At 43.0% G+C, this 21,318-nt stretch overlaps 1 protein-coding gene across 1 annotated transcript; it reads right to left on the bottom strand.

Moving 5' to 3' along the window:
• Positions 1-1,105: 1,105 nt before the first annotated feature.
• On the bottom strand, positions 1,106-20,840 carry onecut3a (one cut homeobox 3a). The gene is made up of 2 exons (XM_079350403.1): positions 19,536-20,840; positions 1,106-5,745 (listed from the first exon to the last, which is right to left on the bottom strand). Exons 1-2 carry the CDS (start codon positions 20,569-20,571, stop codon positions 5,453-5,455), a joined length of 1,329 nt encoding a protein of 442 aa, XP_079206529.1. The 5' UTR covers positions 20,572-20,840; the 3' UTR covers positions 1,106-5,452.
• Between the last annotated feature and the right edge of the window lie 478 nt (positions 20,841-21,318).

The following is a 21,318-nucleotide window of genomic DNA, read 5'->3' as shown; positions in this document are numbered from 1 at the left end:
TACCATCACAAAGACACTTGGTTCTGATTGATTAACAGGTAACAGAAGAGGGAGAGCACAGTGTGACTGGGGCGGTCTACATCAGTCCCACCGGCACCCTTCGATCCCACGCTGAAATGTCACAAACGTATGCTGTTTGACAGTAAATGCTGACGGCATTTCAGGTTGGATTTATCGGTTGCCGAACGGTACTGCAGTTGGTTGGTCGGTCAGTCAGTAAGAAATGGTTTCAAAGTTTTGCATGACAAACATTGCAACCCATAATAAAGGAACATAAAAAAATCACTTTGTCTTTCACATAGGTACAAATGAACACACATACATAGATTGAAGAAAAGCATGTAGACAGACATACAGGTATATTCAAGGCCACTCGCGCCTGTGTGTGTCCCTCTGATTAACTCCAAGTAAACAGCCCGTCTTTGGAAAAGCAAGACACACATTTCAGGACCCGAGTGAGGACCACAAGCTGAGGAATGAAGATAGAATGCTATTGATTGGGAGGAGAGGAGTTTGACCTCCCCCAGCACACACTGCCCCCTACTGTCTGGATTTATATACATCAAAGAAACATGGGGAAAGGGGACGGGTTGCAACAACACATGCACACAACCAGTGAATCCAACAGTGACAGAAATTCTAAAAACAAGGACCCCTCCAATGCCTAAAACCCAAATCTTACCACCCTTGTTTTTCGTTTTGATAACCAAAATATCCCCCACCCACCCTTTTCCACCCACCCCCAAGTCTTTCCATCCTCCTCTCCCCACAAAATCACAGGTCATTCCTGTTGGTTTCTATACAGTTATACAATATCCATGCACAAAAAAAAAAGCACACCTTCTTTTCAATAGGAGGTGCTGGTCTTCAATATTCTAAGAACATCAGGAGCACTTGGACACACCCAGGAACCTTCAAAAGTAACTGTGAAATTGTTTTTGTTTTTTTTTTCCAGAGAAAAGACTACTTAAAGGCAGAAGAACGCTAACAATGAGTAAAAGGTTTTTTCCTCCTTTGGTATAACATCAGATTTTGGTTTAGAATTCAGCCTCAATCACATTTCTGTAATTACTTTTTTTTTTTTTTTTTTTTTTTTTTGTCTTGGTTTTTTTTGTGTGTTTTTTTAAATTCATTTTAATGTACCCGGCTTGGAGAGCTTTGAACTAAACATCGGATGTGAGTAGCCCCTGCTTCTCTCTCTCTCTACTTCAGCCTTCTCTTCTGTCTCTTCTTTTCTCATGTAACCCTCCACAGAAACATTCACAATGTCTTTTCCTTTATGAAAACAGTAATTACATGCCGTAGCAAAAACAAACAAGAAAACATACAAGAAAAATGAGCAAACAAATAAAAGGAATTTAACAGTATAAAGCTTCAAGTCACAAGTTCCAAAACTAACTATCTTAGTATCATAGTTTCATAATCATTGTTATCATTAGCAGTATTATTTTCAGTCTAAATTACATAAAGTTTACATGAAAGTTTTTTGAGGTATTTCAGAATTAATTGTCAACACACGCCTACCGGGTCTTAGTACTAGCCAGGGGGAGAGGTTGACTGGACAGACGAGGTGGAGGGAGGAGAGAAATTGTGTCTATAAACCGTCAGTACGTCTTCCACTCTTTTTCCAGTGCAGCCTCTGTGCTTGCACGCAGTGGAGATGAAAAAAACAAACAAGGCAGAGATATAAGCGTTAAAAGTTTACATCTACAGCCCTCTAGGCGCTTAGAGCCTCAGCTTCTTTACCCCCCCTCTTTCTCTGTTTCACAAAAATATCTCTGATGAGAGAGAGCGAAAGTGGCTGAGAGTCTGAGCACACAAGGCAGAAGGGAAAAAAAAAAAAAAAAAAGTAAAAAGCACAAAAAGCTGTGAGCTACCAGAAGATCAAAAGAGCGGTAACAAAGACTGACAGATTAAGGAGTAACATATAATTTTGTTTCAAATAAATAGTGTATAGAAAATGTTTTATAGACTTTCTACATGATAAAGTGCTTGTATTCTAGTGTATCAAGATGGAAAGTCAATATGGGAGAAAACGCTGACACAGCCCCCACTCTGTGTCCCTCTCTTTGGCCCCCCTTTCTGTCCATTCAATTATATGTGCATTGTCTGAATGTGAGTGCATGTTTGTAAAGGAGTGTGCAACTATATGCATGCACCCGCATTACTGCACGCGTGTGTGCGTGTGTGTGTGTGTGTGTGTGTGTGTGTGTGTGTGTGTGTGTGTGTGTGTGTGTGTGTGTGTGTGTGTGTGTGTCCAGTGCAGTCCCACCCGTGGTTGAAGGGAAAAGGCACTCAACTCTGTCTGCAAAGTAGCCACCTCCTTCAATGTGGCACGATGCAGTCTGACTGCTCCGCTAGTACAAAGGTGTAGATGTGTGTGTGCGTAATGTTATCTGTGTGGATGTAACGGGTTTGGTCAAAGAGGGGGGAGGTTTTTTTTGTTTTTTTTAATGTGATTTTTTTTTCTATTTTTTTGGTTTGTGTTTCCCCCTTGGCAGTTTGGGACCGGTAGGCTGCAGTTTCTTTGGTATTAGTGGCGGTTTCACAAACCACTCAGCTTAGTGAGGTAGCCACATTGGTTCTCACTACATACAAATGTCATTTTGTCAGCATACGAGCTGAATCTAGCTATTTACCTATGCTCACTGAACTGTGTACCACAAATCCATATTTAGCTCATTATCCTCTGACGACATTAACTCACTGCTTACAGCAATGTGAACTTAGTCAGTACCTCTCAGTCGACTCCTCTACAATGACCATCACTTATCTAATCTGCACCGCTAATCTGACTACATTGTTGGAAATGCTACAGTTGCATTTTTAAGACCGTACAGAAAACTATTGAGTCCAGAGCTTAACCCCCACCTACTCTCCAATAGAACACATTGAATGAGCCAGGACATTTGGAGGTCATGTTTTGTCCCCCTCTGTTTTACCCCATATCTTGGGGCTCAGTTTAAAGGGGGGATGAGCGTACCACAGTTCTGACATGAGATGCCAAAAAGAGAGAGAGCATCCGTCATGTATTATTCTCTTCAGCAGCTCCCTGTTTGTCATTTTTTCTCTCTTTCACATGGTTAATGTCTCATCCGAGTCTTTATTCACATAGAATGCAAAAAAAAAAAAAAAAAAAAATACATCCTTCATTGGCCTCGGTCCTTGCATCCCTCTTTTTTTTTCTTTTAAAAAGTCCTTCCTTTTTTGTTTTCGATTTATCAACAAGGTGCCTTACTTATGCACAACAGAGCACAATAGTAACAAGAAATAGAAACTTTGTGTCTATGGTACTAATTAAATACCCGCATCAATATAGAGAGGAAGGGGGGTGGGGGGGCAATGGGGTTAGGAAGGACAGAGGAGGTAGAGAACCAAAGATAGAATGAAAGATTTTTCTTCTGCTTTAAAATGTGTCCATTATGTGTTGGAGACATTTGTGTCACGTACTGTGTGTGTGGTGTCTTTGTCATTTGAGGTTTGGTTATTGTATGCCTTAAAATCTGATTCTTTTTTCATTTTTTTTACTACAAAAGTATATTTTAATTCAGTTAAAAGCTGATTGTTGGTTGCTATGGCACACACTGCCCGTCGTCATCCGGGCACACTGTAGCTGTGTGTGAACCCTAGTACCATATTCTTTGATTCGCATTAAGGCAGTAAGCATTGGCACTAATTATTGTAGCATTTTGACAGCTGAGTGTGGTGGTTAGCTTTGGGATAGCTACTGATAACCCTTGTGTGGGAATAACCAGAGAATTTTGTTTGATTAACATCTGTCAAGAACCCATTTTTTTGCAAACAGATGAGATGGAAGGATGAAAAGACCAAATATGAAGCCTCTGAAAATAATGTAAATCAAACCTCTGCATCTCAAATGTGGCCATGTCAGCACTGGTTTTTGTACTTTTCTTTCCTCTCTCGTATATTTTCTGTACTTGAATTTTGTGGATTCTTTACTGTTTGGATTGGCTTAATAAATCCCTGTCTTTGCTAAATCCCTGCGTTTTCAGCATTCACTTTAACCATCCCCCCTCCTCTGGCTTCACCAGTGCTGGTTGGATGAGGAACAACAATAGGATAATGGTTAGCTATTGATCTGCCTTCAAAGAGCTGCGAGGGCCTGACTGTGTTGTGCCATGACTTCTCCTCACAATCTAGTGGCTCTTCCCTCCCTTTTCTTCTCTCCAAGCCCCGGTGATGCTCAACTGGGTTAAGGTCTCTGCTGTCAACAGCAGGGGGCACTGTTGCTCTGCCAGCACAGGCAGGGCTGGAGGGAGAGGTGTGCTGCTGCTGCTGCTGCTGCTGCTGTTGTTATGAGGCCTTTGTGTCCCCATCTCCAGTGGGTTTCATGTGCTCCTCTTACATTCTGCTTTTCATATGCAGCTGTAATGTAGTTGGCCCGATGCCCAATCGTGTTGTTGTCGCTTGGTTCTCAGTTATTGATCACAGGAAGAGCTCCCAGCAGAACAAAGAGCATGTCCAGACATTTCGCCCGCCTCTCCTGTTGGTCAGAGAAACACAGACTCTAGGCTCAGGCTTAGAGTAATAATGACATGTCTCCCCACAGGCCTCCAACATCTGTGCAAAAAATATAGACCTGGGCCTGGAAGACCTGAGTATCTACTGCTGAGCGTCTTGAGTTTCACCTTCAGGAGAGGTCAAGGCCCCGCTCTCTCTGTCTGCATCGATTCATTTTTCAATTCATTAGTTTGCCGTATGATCAGGCTGAGCTGCTCTCTGAAATGGCTGGCCATCAGGGAATACCTTTGGCCGAGGAATGAAGGAGACTACAGGAGAAGGGGGGAGGTAGAGGCGGAGAATAAAAAAGCCTTGTTGTTTATTTTTTCACAGGCTGCGTTTGTTTTCTCTATGATGGCCTTGTGTGTGCAGGACGGAGCTCGGATAATAAGGCTATGTGCTGTTCTGTTCTGTCAGATTTATTGCCGTTCTTTTCGCCCTTGTTGTTTCCGTGTTGCCAGTGTAGAGGGAGGATGAGAGAGACAGAGACGAAAGAGGCAGACACAAAGGAGGTGAGTGGGGAGAAGAAACTGAATCAGTGGAAACTGAGGTGGTGCATGAGGCCGGTGAATAGCTGGTAATGTCCAAAAAAAACCCATCAAATCTTTGGTGTCTCTTTACTTTCTCAAATGCCATAAAAATGATTTTCTTTCACAAAAAGACAGAATCAATGATTGTCCTTGTGTTAGTAATGCAGAGTGAACCTGACTTCACATTTCACCTTTTAGATTATGCTTGTTGCAGGTGAGAGCTTGAACTTCTGACTGACAAAAAAGATGATTGCATGGCACAAAGGATTTTTCAGGCAGAGGACTCATTCAGATGGTCCAGAACCAGGTAGGGTTGTTATAGACAGGTTTCACAGGCAATTTCCCATGATGCCTGTTGTTCCCACCTGGTACTCTGGCCCTCTGAAGGTCCCCTCCTCCTCTCAGGCCTTGGAAAAGGTGGTGGCAGATGTGCCTGGCTGCCCTGGGCTGGCACCGTGGTCATCATGCCAGCGGTCCACGCAGCGGCGACGTGCATTCATGAAGAAGTTGCTGACGGTGCTGAGCTCCAGACCGAGCTGCTGGGAGATGGTGATCTGCATTTCTTTGGATGGACGCTTGTTCTCCTTGAAGATGGCGATGAGTGTGCGGCGCTGCAGGTCAGTGAAGACCAGGCGTTGTTTCTTGGGCGCCGTGTTGCGGTCCTTGTGTTGCTCCTGTTCTTTGCGCTTGCAGGCTTGGTGTGGATGGCAGCGGTGGGAGGGATGGGGATGAGAGTGGGAGGCAGAGGGGAAAGAGAACACAAAGCAAGGTAAATATACAAAAGTGCTTATTTTCCTGATTAAATAACAAAGACAGAAGGTGGAGGGAAGTAAAGTTACTAAGTGTATCATTAGCCAATACTTAAACACATAAAATCTAGTTTATACAGCAGCAGAGATTCTACAGCTCCATCTCTATCGCCATATTAAAGTTGATTTAAAGCTAATCCATGCCTCCTGCCCAGTGGGAATATTCCTTCCATCCTGCAGAGTGCAGACAGGGAGCCAGCCTGCGGTGAGAGAAAGATGGGGTGAGGTGGGGGGGGGGGGGGGGACTGGCTGTTGCCTGCTAGCTGGAGACACTGCTGTTTGATTCAATATTAATGCAGTTTGAGTCGCAATGGGGGACTGAGTGACTGTTGCACAAAAGTAAGCATTTTGTGTGTGTGTGTGTGTGTGTGTGTGTGCGTGTGTAAATGAGAGATAGAGGGGCCGGCAGGGTAAGAAAAGGTTTGAGAGAAAAGAACAGAGAAGGTAGAGGAGTAAGACAAAGTGTGTGCGTGTGCGTGTGTGTGAGCGAAAGACAAGGTTGAGAAGAAGAGGGAGGGGCGGCGAGTGAAGGAGAAAGAGATATTGACCGACTTTGCTGTAGGAATTGGGGGGTTCTCTGTAGGGACTGAGGTCAGAATCCCCCCCCAGCAGGTCTACAGTCTGCTACTTCAAACAGAGCCCACTGGAGCCCACTCTATTGAGCTCTGAGAGGGTATTTATAACCCCCCCCCCCCCCCCCCTCCCAAAACACTTGAGAGGTGCATGCACAGGCTGCTACGAGCCCCTTCCCATCATAAAGCAGTTTTCAAAAGAAACACACCAAGTGTACTCTTTTAGGTTTGGGAGGGGGTCCGGGGGGGAGGGGGTGCAGGGGTTGTAGGCAGCGAAACACAGAAATTAATAGTTAATTGACTGTTGTATTGTGGGTAAGCGGGTTGTAAGTGAACGTATTTGTGGGAAATGACTGGAAAGCCGCAGACGGATTCAGTGTAAGAGACACAAACGGTGTCCAGAGAGAATGTAGCAGGAGGTGTGTGTGTGTGTGTGTGTGTGTGTGTGTGTGTGTGTGTGTGTGTGTGTGTGTGTGTGTGAAAGGTTAAGGCTCCACCTCTGCAGCCACACATCCCCCTGCTGACTGAGGATCGAATCCTGCCAGAACAGACTGTGTGTCCCTCTCAGCCTCCCTACTGTCTACATAGAACGGCAGCAAATTGGAGAGCGAGCGAGAGAGAAAGATGCCATCCCTGTGGGGTCTCCACCTGCTGTAGTTGGTATTGTCTGATACTTTCATACTCGCCTTCAATAATGTCTCACTCCCACGCTGTGTGTGTGTTTGTGTGAGAATCTTGATGCATTTAAGGACAGAATTTTTTTCTTGTGTGTGTTTGTGTGTATGAGTTTGTGAGTGTGTTTGGAGGGAAGGTTGCGATTATGCTGAAGTGGCTGGAGCCAAGCAGTGGCGCTGTGTGTCTAATTACAGTGGAACAGAGCCCATTGATCAGCCATTGCAGTCCAATCTGTTTACTACAGATGTCTAACCTGCACACAGGCCCATCCATCATTTTCATATTTCACATCAACACTGCAACTATACATATATATATATGTATGTGTATATATACATATATATATATGTATGTGTATATATATATATATATGTATGTGTGTATATATATATATATATATATATATCACACCAACATGCTAATATGGTACTTACAGTGTGTATATCAACATATATAATGCTTTGATTTATAGTAAGATTCAAGGTTGTCATGAGCAGAGGAGCGAGGATAATAATTCAGAGTTTAGCTTCAGTTGTCTGCGTTGGTCAGATGATACATCAGCAGGATGGACAATTAAAGTGCAAGAAATAAAATCTTACAAGTTGGCAATGCATAAATTTACTTAAATTATATCTTCTCGCTCTTATTGGATTTTTCTCTTGCAAAGTCGCCAGTAATATAATAAAATAACAGCACCTTGAGAAATTCTGACTTACAGCCACATACCAAGGGGGATCGATTCAAACTCGGAATTGATTAGGAAATTATTTTATTTGTCACTCATCTATATGGTAACATCTTTGACACAAATTTGTGATGAGAATATAAATACTGGTATACATAAACCTTTTTTTGACTATTATTTTTTAGAAAAAGCTTTTGTAAAAAAAAAAAAAAATCTGAGTTTTTCCATGCATCATTATGTCATGCGTGCTCCTTAAACATAAAATATGTTTTGTTATCTTGTATTGTGTAGTGTAACTGTGTTATGGTGTTCTCCAGTTGAGCCTGTCAGTATCAAGCAATTAAATCAAACCAGAAATTAAAATAGCTTGAGGTCAATTTTGTGGTGAAATCATTACAAAATAAATTTGAATTGGACACACTAGTTGAATTTTCCAAAGCAAAGCCAACACAAACTGTTGTTTGGTTAACTGTAACAACAACCTAATAATTCAAGCTGAAATCATCAAAGAATCTGAAAAATATCAACTTCTAGGAAACAATTGTAGGTGAAATGTGTCAATAACATGGCACAGTTTTATTTATAGGCATACATGCATACATGTTCCACGTGAGACTTGTGCTGCATCAGCTTCTCATTGACCACTAAGAAGCTACAACTAGTCAGCAGCAATTCTACACTCCCCTCCTGCTTTGACATGTATGAAGAGGATTCGTTTCTCAGCAGGGGAAGCTCTAAACTAGGCCTGTGACGCAGAAGCAATTACTATAAGGAAACATTGTAAAATCTAAAACCATCTAATAATTTGTGTTTTGTTGTCCATAGATACGTATGTCTTAATACTACACATTGTTTTTAATTGTATAATACAAGTGTATATGTACAGTTTTATACGACTACATATATGTTGTAAAGCAACATGTACAAGTAGACCATGTTGTTAGAGTAACTTCCTGTTTTTCTTTCTGGAACAAAAAAAAAGGTTATTATCAATATAGATTTATTACTATCCAAATAATGAAATCCACTCTGAGTATTTATTTTTTATACAGCTTGCGGTTGACCTGAATACCACCTTTTCTTCCCTCCTGTGCGTGACTTTGCAGTGATGTGTGACCTCGCACAGGTGTGGTTTTAATAACACACGTGTAAACACACACTCGCACTTACTCACATACTGACAATCTCTCTCTCTCTTACAAACACACGGAGTGATGTCCCTCAAAATATGAAGTGTTGCATTCAGACTGTATGTCTCTTGCAGTGAAAATGAATCATTTGAGCTTGATGAAGAGATAACGTTGTTTTTTTTTTTTTGGTAAGGAAACTGTATAAGGTTTCACAATTAGCCTCTCTGTACAGAGTAAAATAAAATGGTTTAATTAAATAGAAAATAGGACTTTTCTAAAATCTAAAGGGTTTGATGACAAATCTGTGTGCTAGAAATTGGAGAAACTGATTTTTTTTTTCTTTTCAATTTCTAAACTGTTTAAATCCAGAAGATTTAAAGATCAAGATGCCTAATCAGTCGTCACAGTTGTCTACAATATATTTTGTCAAGAAGCCGTTCAGATGGAGCGTGTGTGGCTTCAGAACATCCTCAGACAGTTCTGGCTCCACTCCCCACCATAAAGTCACGTCCTGCAGCCCCACCCCCCACAACGTGCTTTGTGTCGTGTCGGTCGGCAGGTGTCGCTCTCGTCGTGGCCCCTGCTGCACGGGGCGCCAAAGTGCGCTGCATTTGCTACAGGCGCTGGATTTAGTAATCAATATCGATCGATCGGTGAGGAAGGGGGCCCTGATTACTGAGCCAAGCTCAGCGTAGAAAAGAAAAAGAAATCGATCATTGCAGCTTTTAGAGCTACAGTAGGCACTGAGCGAGAGACGGACAGAAACTCGTGCACAAAGAGCCACCGGACAGGAGCAAAAATCCTGGTCAGGTGTTGAGTGTTTTCTGAGTTGTACACCCCGCTGATCGTACACTGCACGTGCAGCGCACACAGAAATGTAACTTCTATTACTCGATGTGGAGCTGACCTACTTTGAATGCATCCCTGCAGGCTCCTAACATAGAAACACTGATAGGCCTAAATAATTAGATTGGCTTTATTTTGGTGCAGCTTCTTTTACATGTTATTTTTGTGATATCATTCCCCGTAAGTTCACTTATAGTCCATCCAAGGGCCTTCGAGAGGATCCATCTTGTCTCTTAAACTTGTCCCCATGCAGCTCGCATAAAAGGTACAACTATTTCTCTTCCGCTGATGACATTAATATTCTTTGCTTCACGACAAACCAAGCGAGGTTAAGAGAAAGGCCCTGGGTGTTCAATATCGATCGATAGATTCGTGAATAATTCGTGTGTGAAATTCAGTTCGTCCAATTAATTATGCCTCGGAGGAGGAGGTGGGGGAGGAGAGGGGGTTAGCAGAAGGCCTGGAGATGAGATTCACGAAGGGGTGGAGAGGAAGGAAGTGTGATGATCCGGATTTTCTTAGCGGACTAAAAAAAAACAAACATCAGAGACAGAAAATAACCGTGATCATCACCTGTTCCTATAGGTGTGTTTAGCGCGCGCTCATGGCTGTCTCGGGCCTCCTCCTCGTATCCCAGCAGATGTGAGTACACCTTGAGCATTAATCATTTATTGATCATCTCTGCCCTTCCTGCTCGTAATGAGAAAGTCAAACCGCCTAATATTGTGCCTGTAGTGTTTCATGAAACCATGATTACACATCTGCATCTGAAATCCTCCCTCCAGCCTTTTTTTCTCCACATTCGGTTTCCAAACTGTCTTCATGTACACCCCTGTAGCCCTGTTTGTAAAGCAAGCAGGGTCATCGTCGGCTGGTTTAATTAATTCACCAATAAACATGTTTACAGGTCACGCTTCGGCACGTTAATACACACACTGCAATCCAAAGTACTTATCTATGCAGTGTGCTTGTTGCGCTCGTCTGCCGTTACATGATCATGCAGTTTGTTGCTTTAGTGTCAGTCTATTTATTAAGTAACGTCTTTGTGCACATGGACTGTTGCCCTAAAGATTAATAGCAGCGTGTGTATCCGCCTGTGTATACGGTGGCATTTATTTCTACATGGCTGCAGGGCAATGCCAATCTCTCTCTCTCTCTCTCCCTCCCTCGCTCTCTCTCTCTCGCACGAGGCCAAAACACTTCCAGCTCAATACTCCTTAATGTAATGAGTGAGAATTGGTGTTAATATACTGATAAAGCGACACAATTTGTTTGTTTGCCTTCTCCCGCGACTCGGCTGCGAGGCATTTCTTCTCCAGCACATTCAATAACACTCAACCTGAACTCAGTTACACCTTCGCCCACATCAAACCTCAGTCCTCTGCAGCTTGCCTGCCTGCAAACATTTCAATTCTACCGTTTACGTTTGCTGCATCATGCACCAGCACTTCACAATTTGCTTTGATAAACACATCAGACATTTTCATAATCTTTATTTCACTTTAAGATGCGCACAAATGCAGCTTGGTATATTTACACTGAGCAATTTGTTTTATGCAACCGAGTGCTAAACCAAAAAAACTGCAAAGTAAAAAAAAAAAAAAAATCAATAATCGGTAATGGCTGCAGCTTGTGGTGATCACACTCCTTTTGAGGTTTAAGATAATTAAACGCACTGAGCCGCGTATAGCTACATGACTAGATTTCAACCAGCATAATTTGGTGCCAGTTTAATAGCATCTTTGGTCTGCATGTGCCACTTATTTGTATGAGGCTCCATTGTTGGAGTGATACTCTCATCTGCGATTATCATCGATTTCATTCATAATTGCTTTGACCAGTTATGCGTGATAGCGGTAATGATCATGATGCTTTATGTTAAAAAGGCAGGCGTCCCCCAAACAACAGGTGTGCACCAGCACGGTTTTTTGGGGTTTTGTTTTGTTTTACTTTTACGCATTTATTACGTATGGCTATTCTCAAAATATTAAAACTATGGAATATTTTAACTATACAGCAATTGTACTGCTACTTCACTAGTAAGCAAGTTGTGATTTCAAACACATGAAAATAATTTTAAATAAAGTCAAAACATGTAACTGCTTTATAATTAAATTAACCTCTTAAGGAATAACCGCAAAATCTCCCTTAAGCGACTTTTATTTGACAAAATGAGTGATTTTTCTAAAATGCAAGCATCTATCTTGCGCTCATTTCTAGTAAAACATTAAGTAGTAGTTGGAGTAGAGATATCAAAAGACAGAAATTAAAAGACCTCATGGATACCAGTACAGAATATATTACAGGCCAATTGGGTCAAAGTTCCCCCTCTTTTTGTTTTGCTTACCCCAATAATGGCGAGATGTTCAAGTTTTTAAAATTCCATCACATTTATCCAAATAGCCTTCTTGAGTATTCTTTAAATGTCAGCTGTCTTTCCTCTGCTCAATCCGTGTTTGTCGCAGTAGAATCACCAACCGATCTGCAGTCAGATGATCTTGTTTACCTTCTATGGGGACAGCATTTCAATATGCAGGAATTTTCCAGATTCAATACAATACACTTCTCAATCAATCATATGAAGAGAGTAAAAAATGTTTCCAAACCAGCTCTTATTTTGCCGTATAATTGCGTTTGTATGGGCTGCTTTCCTTAATGCTATGAAAGCATATGGCTATTATATGTTAAATAATAAACGTTTTATTATTGTTAAGCAGCTCATTCAATTTCATTTATAGGTTTATTTATTTATTTTAATTTATTTTTTATTAGGTTTTTGATATATTGTTATTTTTAATATTAACATTCTAAAACCTTCATTTGATGGTCTTAATTCTCTGAGGCTTTAGGTATCTTTTATTTTAAATATTTATTTGTGGGCAGTCCAAACTATTCAGTTCATTTTTAGGCTGCATGTGTATCAGATCTGACCACAAATTTTTAAAAAAAAGCTCTGGCATGCAAATAATTGTACTAAGAAAAATGTAAATATGACGGTGTAAATGTTAATTTTGATTCTGAAAATATTAAATCCACCTTAAAAATGGATGGGAAAAGGCCTTACTAATTGGAACGTAAAGGCCTACACACACACACACACACACACACACACACACACACACACACACACACAGTGCTTTTTCCGACATTTAGGAATCCTGATAACAATAGTCCGTGTTTTACCAGCGGCTCAGTAAAGCAACAACTTGAAACAACTTCATATATTAATGTGTATAAACTGCTACCAGTTCGTTATATTTAATAACATGTTTAATACAGGCTGTATGCGCACACATCGATTCATTCATCAATTGATTTCCCAGCCGTTTTGTTCCTTTGTTGATTTTTTGTGGGGTTGCCCAATTGGAGTTTCGGGTTGCGCGCATGTGTGTGTGTGTTTGTGTGTGTTTGTGGTTTTGTTGTAATCGACCCTGTACAAAGACTTACACAGGTTCTGTACAAACCATCTGTAGGATCTGATTTCAAAATGCCGGAGAAGTGGACATGTGATTTGTTCCAACCTTTCTCTCCACCTTCTGCTTTATTTGTTTCCTTATTTTTTAAAGACATAGTTAGCCGTCATCCTAAAAGAGACTAAACGACTTTGAGCTATACCTGTACTCCGTTCCTAAAGTGTTGATGTTTCGACCATATTCAATAATGTATTCTCCTGAAGTCAAAATGTTCCAATGTTTCAGTGCGTTTAATACAGACACTTTTTTTTAATTATTATTATTATTTAGGAAAATACAACTCTCTCCCTTTATCCCTGAAATGATGAAACATTGTGTGAGATACTCTGCTTCCACATTTGTCTGTATTTAAGATTTAATCAACTCCTAACATAAGATTAATAAACTTGATAGTATTTAATCGTACACGCGCCTTCTCTTCTCTTTAATTGCGCAGACATTGTCCCTGCCTTGTGTTCTTCAGCTGTGCATTAAACAAGCCATTATCGGCCCTTCAATAAGCGATGGCCTGCCAGAGTGTCAGATAAGCAGCCAGTGTGTGCAGAACACGTTTATAACTAAGGTCTTCAAAAAGTAACCGGTTACTCTTAAACCAGTGTCTCAGATTTCTTACGTATAGGGGGCAGAGACTTCTGGCATGTTAGTTTGGAAAAAAAGGTGATGGTGGGGGTTAGTAAAGGTTACAGAAGTAAAATGAAAATGTGACCAACACGTTTTTCTTTTGCTGTCAAAACTTACAATGTTTCTTGTGTTGTTGTTGTCCTTGCATTGGACACAGTATGGTATTGACACAGCTGCAATTTTGGGGGCATCCCGGCGTTACGTAACAGCTGTGCTGATGTGATGTGGTCAACATTTTAATTGCACAACCAGTCTGCTCTTTGGACATGTCTCCTGCTTCTGCTCCTGTGTAAACATCTGCAGATTGTGGCGGGTCAAAAGCCACAGTATACTTTGTTGTTTTCAACAAGCATCTTCACACGCAGACACGCGCATACAGCACAAACATTACAGGGAAACCAATTTACCAAAGAGCGCGAAGACATATAATGACATTTAATTATGATGACCTTAATTTTTGACGCTTTGTATTGCATTCAAAATTGAGACGCACATGCAGCGCTGTTAACCCTTTGATGCTAGCCGCGTGCATTCAGTCGACTCTGCCAGCAATTTGATTTAAAGGTCATTCTCTTCTATCGATCCGGTTTGGCGAGGGGGCGACGAAGGAGCGTAGGAATTGATCATCTAAAAAAGAAGAGACGATATTCTAGACTGTACAGAGTCCAGAGCTCTGCTGCATTTATAATTGCAAAGCGTGTGTTTGTGTGTGTGTGTGTGTGTGTGTGTGTGCGCGCGCGCGCGCGTGCGTATGCGCGCGTGTGTTGCTAAAATGAGAAATAGGTGAAGATGTGGGAGACAGAACAGGCTCACACTTCTGTCGCTAATCTGATTTCTATTAAAATTACATTATTTAGACTAATAAGGTCGGCTGGTCAGAGCAGTGTGGGTGGGATGTATAATGAGCAGAAAGAGGTTAACTGTCTGTGAACTGTAAGCCGTCTCGTGCGGCTAATCCTATATCACAGAAATTCAGATCAGCTGCTGAAACCTCTTAAAATGTTAAAAGTCAGCATCTGACCAGGGAGCAAGAGAGGTATGCCTCTGCAGTAGATCTGTGCATGTGCATGCTAAGTTTATTAGTCATTGTGTGTTTTGAAGGGTGAGCTGTTAATGGGAGAAATGGTGTTGCATGGTGGAGACGAAGGGGGTTGCATGGCTGCATGGCGCAGTTCCAGAGATGGAAAGCAGAGGCCGGGGAATGGAAATCGATACAGATTCAGGGCTCGCCAGATCGGCCTTAACAATGTGGCGCAGACGCACTCTACATCCCGATCACATACACACAGGAGAGAAGAAACGGGGAGGCGACACATATGCAGGCTGTGATATGCTCCTGTTATGCAGTGGTGAACACAAATATCATATAGGACGCAGTTTGCGTCATAAAAGGGGGCAGGGGGTTCCAAAAACGTCCCATTCTTATGTAACTTGCATATTTCCCTCAATAAAGAGTATTTAAATGAGTCTGCAACATGAAGATTTTATGTAAATATAACGCTGTATTAATCAGCTTTACCCTCCAACATACAGCCAGCATCATATAGCCGGGTTGCAGATAACGATGCAGGGCGTGAGATGTCATTTCATCTGGTTTGAGCCGCAGTGAATCCGGGATTAGAACTAAATAGCCTCGAGGTATAACCTCCAGAAAATGACTGTTGCTCTCCCACTAGAGGATTTCAAAGGCGATGCATGTACATGCGTGTCTCACTACTTACAGCACACGATGCTGTGCTTAACGAAGACGAGGTTCTGAAACCGCAGCTGCACTGTTTACCCCCCATCTTCCTCTCACACATCAATTATTAAAGTCCCAATCGATCATTTCGCTGGCTAACATCAAACCACGTCTTCATGAGAAAAAAAAATCTTGTTTTAGATTAACCCACATCAATCACATTTTAATGCCCCCTCCAATTAAACCCATTATCCCATCTTAAATGACCCAGAAGAAGCACCACCCTGGACTATTCTTCGTTGTTGTTGGTTGTTTCTGTAGGCATCCCACAATATAAAACGACCCATAGTTTGTGTTTTCCAGCCCCAAGAAGTGATAAAATGAGATTTAAATGGAACCCCCTGTTTGACTTTAAAATGGGTGCTGGATTATGTGATTGACGCGTTTGTGGATTGTAATATTGATCGATGGGTGGGAGCTGTTGGATGAAATAATGGTGTTTAGGGCCTACAAGAACGCTATTAACTATGTATTGGTGAATCTCCAGTTCAGCACCTTCAACTGTCCTCCAAAAAAGAGAGAAGATGCTGCTGATGTCTGTGGATGGAGGTCCGTTTCAGCACTCTGGACAGCGCCTTGAAACGTTCTGCCTACAAAAAGGGAACAGCAGCTTGTGCACTCTTGAGGTAGCATACTAAATAATAATTGTTTATATAAATTGTTGAATATATGTATACAACAATTCAGAAATGTTAACGAGTGTATTGCAACCTGACGTGATATGATCCTAGTTGTGAAACCTCGTTTATATCTCATAGAGAACTCAAATAAATACTACCTCATGAGACGAATGTAGAAATTGCAGTGATGGTGGAAGCCAGTGCAGGGGAGGAGAATCGCTCCCGTATTAGGCCTGTGTAAACTTGGTGTAGCTCATTGAAACATGAAAAGAGGCCTCTCACCCTCATTCTCTGCAATGTTTTCTCTGCGTGTCCTGTGGGTCCTGACCTGCGCCCCCTGGCACGTGTTCTGGCCATTCAAATGGTAATAAACCAACTGAGCTTTCCCCCCTGCCTTTCTTTGGTGAGGGATGCCATGGCACCTCCTCACTGTCATGGGAAAGTATTGAGTAATAACGGGAAGTATATTTCGTATTTTTTTTTTCTTTCATTTTGATGCGAACCCGCGCCTTGTAAGATATAGCCTACCCAGAATTTGATATGATTATTTTCTGTTGTCAGGAAATAGAGGTGTCAAGCGGGAAGATTACGCTCTCTGTAAAGACTAAACCCTGCAGAACAAATGAGTGAAAGTGCAATACAGACGGCCAAAAGAACGTGATTGCAGAGCAGAAAAAAATAGGTGTTGCAATAGCTTTTTTTTCTATTTGTATAACAGCTGTCCTATTTCCCCCCCTTTTCCGGCCCGCGCCTCCCCCCTCTACTCCGGGGGAGAGACCAATGGGAGAGAGTGCTGAGGCGGGATAATTGATAGATGCACTGGCTATCCTTATTGATCAGGGCTGTATTGACCCGACCAAATACATTGAGATGGAGTGTGGAATTCAACACAGATGCAAAGACGAATTGTTTTCATCGTTAATGCGATCTTTAAACGCCACGCAAACCTCACTTTGCGCGTCTGTCTTGGTCGTGCAGCATTGCAATGTGGTGCCTCTTTACTTGTACGAAAGGGGACTTATGCGTGTGCATAAAGATGCTCACAAAGGCATCCAAAGGTTAAAGCTTTTAGCTGGACTTCGCTGATTGGCTGTGCACATGAAGAAAACAATAGGTGGCGAAGCCTGTGGGTCTTTGCCCTCGTTGCATTGGGAGATGTTAAGCGTGAAGGACACACACACTTCCCCTCAAACGGGCCTATCTCTGCTCTGTTTTTCGTTTAAGGGCTGGATTGTCGTGTGTGTGTGTGTGTGTGTGTGTGTGTGTGTGTGTGTGTGTGTACACTGGCATTTTCACATTAGCTAAGCAGGGCAGCGGCATTGATTTGTGTGACTGTGATGAATTTGGAATAGTAATTTGAATTTATTGATTGATGTGGCCGAGCGAGTATGGCCCAGCCTCACTTTCAGCATCGCAACCCCCCAACTCCCACTACCAGCCCACATGCGCACCAAGGATAATGGTGATTTTAAATGCAATAAGTAAAATGTTGCTCCGTGCATTTACATAAGAGTCATTTGTCATTTATACCAACTTGATTTTTCCCTCAGACCTTTTGTAACTGCAGGTGATTGCACTATACAAAAAAGCACCAGATTTCTGCTGATTCCAGACAGAAAAATTAACATATTTAGTTGATTTGTATGTTAAAATGCATTTTAAAACTCAAAAAAATCAATAACATCCATCGCCACTAGATCAAATACAAGTAAGAGTGTAGCCCTAATTTCCATACTCAAACCAAATACGGACCCACATACACATGTTACCGCCAGGATTGCCCTGGGCCTGACCGCTGTAGAATATGCAGGGGGTGTGCGCTATACACAGGGCTGTGCCACTCCAACTTGTCAATTGGATTTGGAGGGGGGGGGGGGGGGGGGGGGGGGGGGTACCGCGCTGGGTTATCCTGGTGCCGAGTGTAGAAGATATAAAACCCCACAGCCCAATTAGCTTTAACAGCAGTGGCACTTAAAGAGACAATTGTGGAGTGTTTAAATCTTTATTTACCAGAACCCCTCTAAATGCGCAAAGGAACAATTTACATGCCATTAAGTGCTTTTCAATAAAGCATTGACTGGAACTAAAATATGCCACTATATCTGCTTAATTGAACTGTTCTCTGAAATACGACACAGCGGACCTGATTGACGTTTGGAAGCGCTGCACGTTTAAATGGGGCCTTTACACAAACATCGATGAGAGGGGACCTCTTACACACATCTCTGTTTCAACCCCTCTGCGACGTCTCCCTTTTTCATTTGAGTCAGTTAATCAGGTGTTGGAGGGTTTAAAGGGTGGGAAGCTGGGTTCAAATCACAACGTTGATGTGATTTGCGCAATAAAAATCACAGCGATGGCTTCAAGAAATCAGCCAGGAGGAGAAACAGCGTCACAATACGACCACAAATGCCACATTGTACACAAAGATTGTCCATTAATTTACATTGCCATGTTTTTTTAGAGTATTCCCCACATACATCCTAAAAAAATGAAATCCATCAAAAAAGCTAAACAGGACAAATTTTGGAGAGGGCAGAGGACACAACACAGACAGACCAGAGAAAGACGCATCTGTTTATGTCTCTGTCTTTCAGATCCAAATCGATCATTTATCAGTGCGCTGCTCTGAAAGGGGACGCCTGGACCTGAAATATTGATCTATAGGAGGTCATGCTCCCTAGACTCTCTAGCCAGGCCTCAGACGATCCTTGTTTGCGCCTTATTTGACAAGGCGAGTATCACATCAAGTGCATTTGATGCAAAATAGTCCAAAGTAAAACTTGGTGTTTGCTCTCTTCTCAGGGTGTAGGTTTGTTTTACCTCTATAGTATTTGCATCGAGATGTAATCAATTTTGGTCACATTCTGCTTTCCTTTGTTTGGTCTCCTTCTGTGTGTGTTTTTTGTTTGTGTATGTGTGAGGGAGGGTATGGATGACAGAGAGAGGGAGAGGAGTGTGTGTCTGTGTTTGTCAGTTTCTGTCCGTGCGTAAAACGGTGCGTAAAAACAAACACATCTATGCAAACGTTTGCACTTTGGCTATACTTTTAGAAGTCACTTCCTCTCGTTTGTTTCTGACACCTACAGTGTTGCACAGCGTGTGTTTATACTCTCATGGATTGTAGCATCAATCAAAATATAGATTTCCCCCAACATTTAACACCCCAACTGTCATGATGAAGTTTTACTCAATACAATCGACTAATAACTTCTAGTAATGTCTGTTTGAGCAGCTATTGACAGTCTCGCCACATTGACTTCTAATTGATCCCTCCACATCACTCAGGTTGTGAGCTGTCTCCTCACTCACCTGCAAGCCTGAGCGCCGACATCCGCTGGAACTCGGGCTCCTGGAGCCACTTCCACATCCTCCTGAACGTCTCCCGGCCTGACTTGAGTTTACTCCATGGTTTAGGATTCCGCAGTAGGTCGGACAGAGTTCCCTGGGAACGGCACAAGATCCTCTGAGCAAAGATGGCCTGCGGGATGCTGTAACGCTTGAGCTCTGCTGTTATTCGCTGTGCCACCTCCTTAGTGTTTATCTCCTCAACCTGCCCCGACCCACCGCCCTGTCCGCCTCCCACCACCGTCTGCCTGTCCCGCTCAGAAAGCATTGACCCGTTTGCCTGAGAGTGCGGATGGCTGTGATGGTGGATGCCATTCAATGAAGACATGAGTCCGGGCCCGTGGCCCCCGAGACCCCGGGCCAAGTGCTCCTCACCCCGGGACAGCATGGCCGCGTGGGACTCAAAGCCCCCCGAGGAGATCATCTTGTCGTTGGAGAGGTGAGCACCGGGGCCGTAGGCACTGAGAGTCTGCTGGGAGCTGTGCAAAGAGCCCAGCCCGTTGGAGAGGGGGGACAGAGGCTGCCCCATGCCGGACATGTCTTTGGGATAGTGACCATAAAGGTTACCCATGGAGGCGAGGCTACGGTCGTCTCTCATCAGGGTGAAACTACCGCTGACGTTCCCGGCTGCGAGTCGCTGATGCGGATGATGGTGAGCATGTGGGTGCGGGTGGTGAAATTTCTCCGACACGGTGGATATGGGGGGCAGGTGCTGAAGAGGCGTCAGTGTGGTGTAAGTGCTGCTTAGGCTCATCCCGGAGTCACACGACATGGTCATAGCCGGATGCAGCGGCCCAGACAATGCGTGGTCTGTACGGTAGTCCCCCGCTCCCTCCAGTATCGAGGCCATGCTGGACACCATGGCTGAGCGCCCGTGCGACACCAAGTTCCGATGCGACGCCGACGATTGGCGCGCGTGTGGGGAGTTCATTAAGTCGCTCGTTTGATGGGAGTGAGAAACACCGTGCAGATTTCCAATGTTTTCCATTGTAAGCTCCATCGTTGAAAGGATATTTATTTCCACCCCTCTCGCCACTCTCTCGCTCTCTCCCTCGCTTTTCTCCCTCTCTCACTGTCGCTCTGTCTCACACTCCTTTCCAATAAATGTCCAACGATTTCAAAGCCAAGCCATTGATTGTAGTTGCCTCTCTGCAGTCAATCCAGCATGGTTTTAAAAGATCCCAGTCGCCACAAACCTCTACTCTGGGTGTGTATGTGCAGCACGCCTGGATTTCTCTCGCTGTGGAGCACCTTCCACTATACCCAAAGTGCTGCTCTGCTCTCTGTGTGGATATTGACGCGCCCGCGCTCATGTTAAGATGAGATCGAGCCTGTGCGCATGTGCGCGCCCCCGTGGCCTATCCTCGCACTCGCGCACTCTGTCTGGAGCCATCCTGACGTCACTGGCCCCTATGTCATGGGTTGCTCATGTTGCACAGTGAACCTTAAACTCCTAGAAAAGATTGCATTAGAGTCTGAGATAAAACACAGACATGCAATCCTCTGCAGAGTGCGCAAAATTTGCCCTCAGATGGATAAGAGAGACGAGCTCCTTGTTTATTTGTTTTTTCAGATAAAAGCGTGTGACATGGCGCCAGAAACACATGTGACACCTCTGCTCAAAGTTAACGATTCAGAATTAGAAATACTTTATTATTCCCAGGGGGCGATTCGGTTGTTAATTGACTTGTGTCACATCAAGCCATGATCGTAATTAGAAAAGCTCATATTCTCTTAAAATGAGTTC

The sequence above is a fragment of the Symphodus melops genome (genome assembly GCF_947650265.1).
Source record: "Symphodus melops genome assembly, chromosome: 8".
Taxonomy (NCBI): domain Eukaryota; kingdom Metazoa; phylum Chordata; class Actinopteri; order Labriformes; family Labridae; genus Symphodus; species Symphodus melops.
The sequence above is the reverse complement of the archived record's forward strand: the minus strand, read 5'-3'. Positions and strand labels throughout refer to the sequence as shown.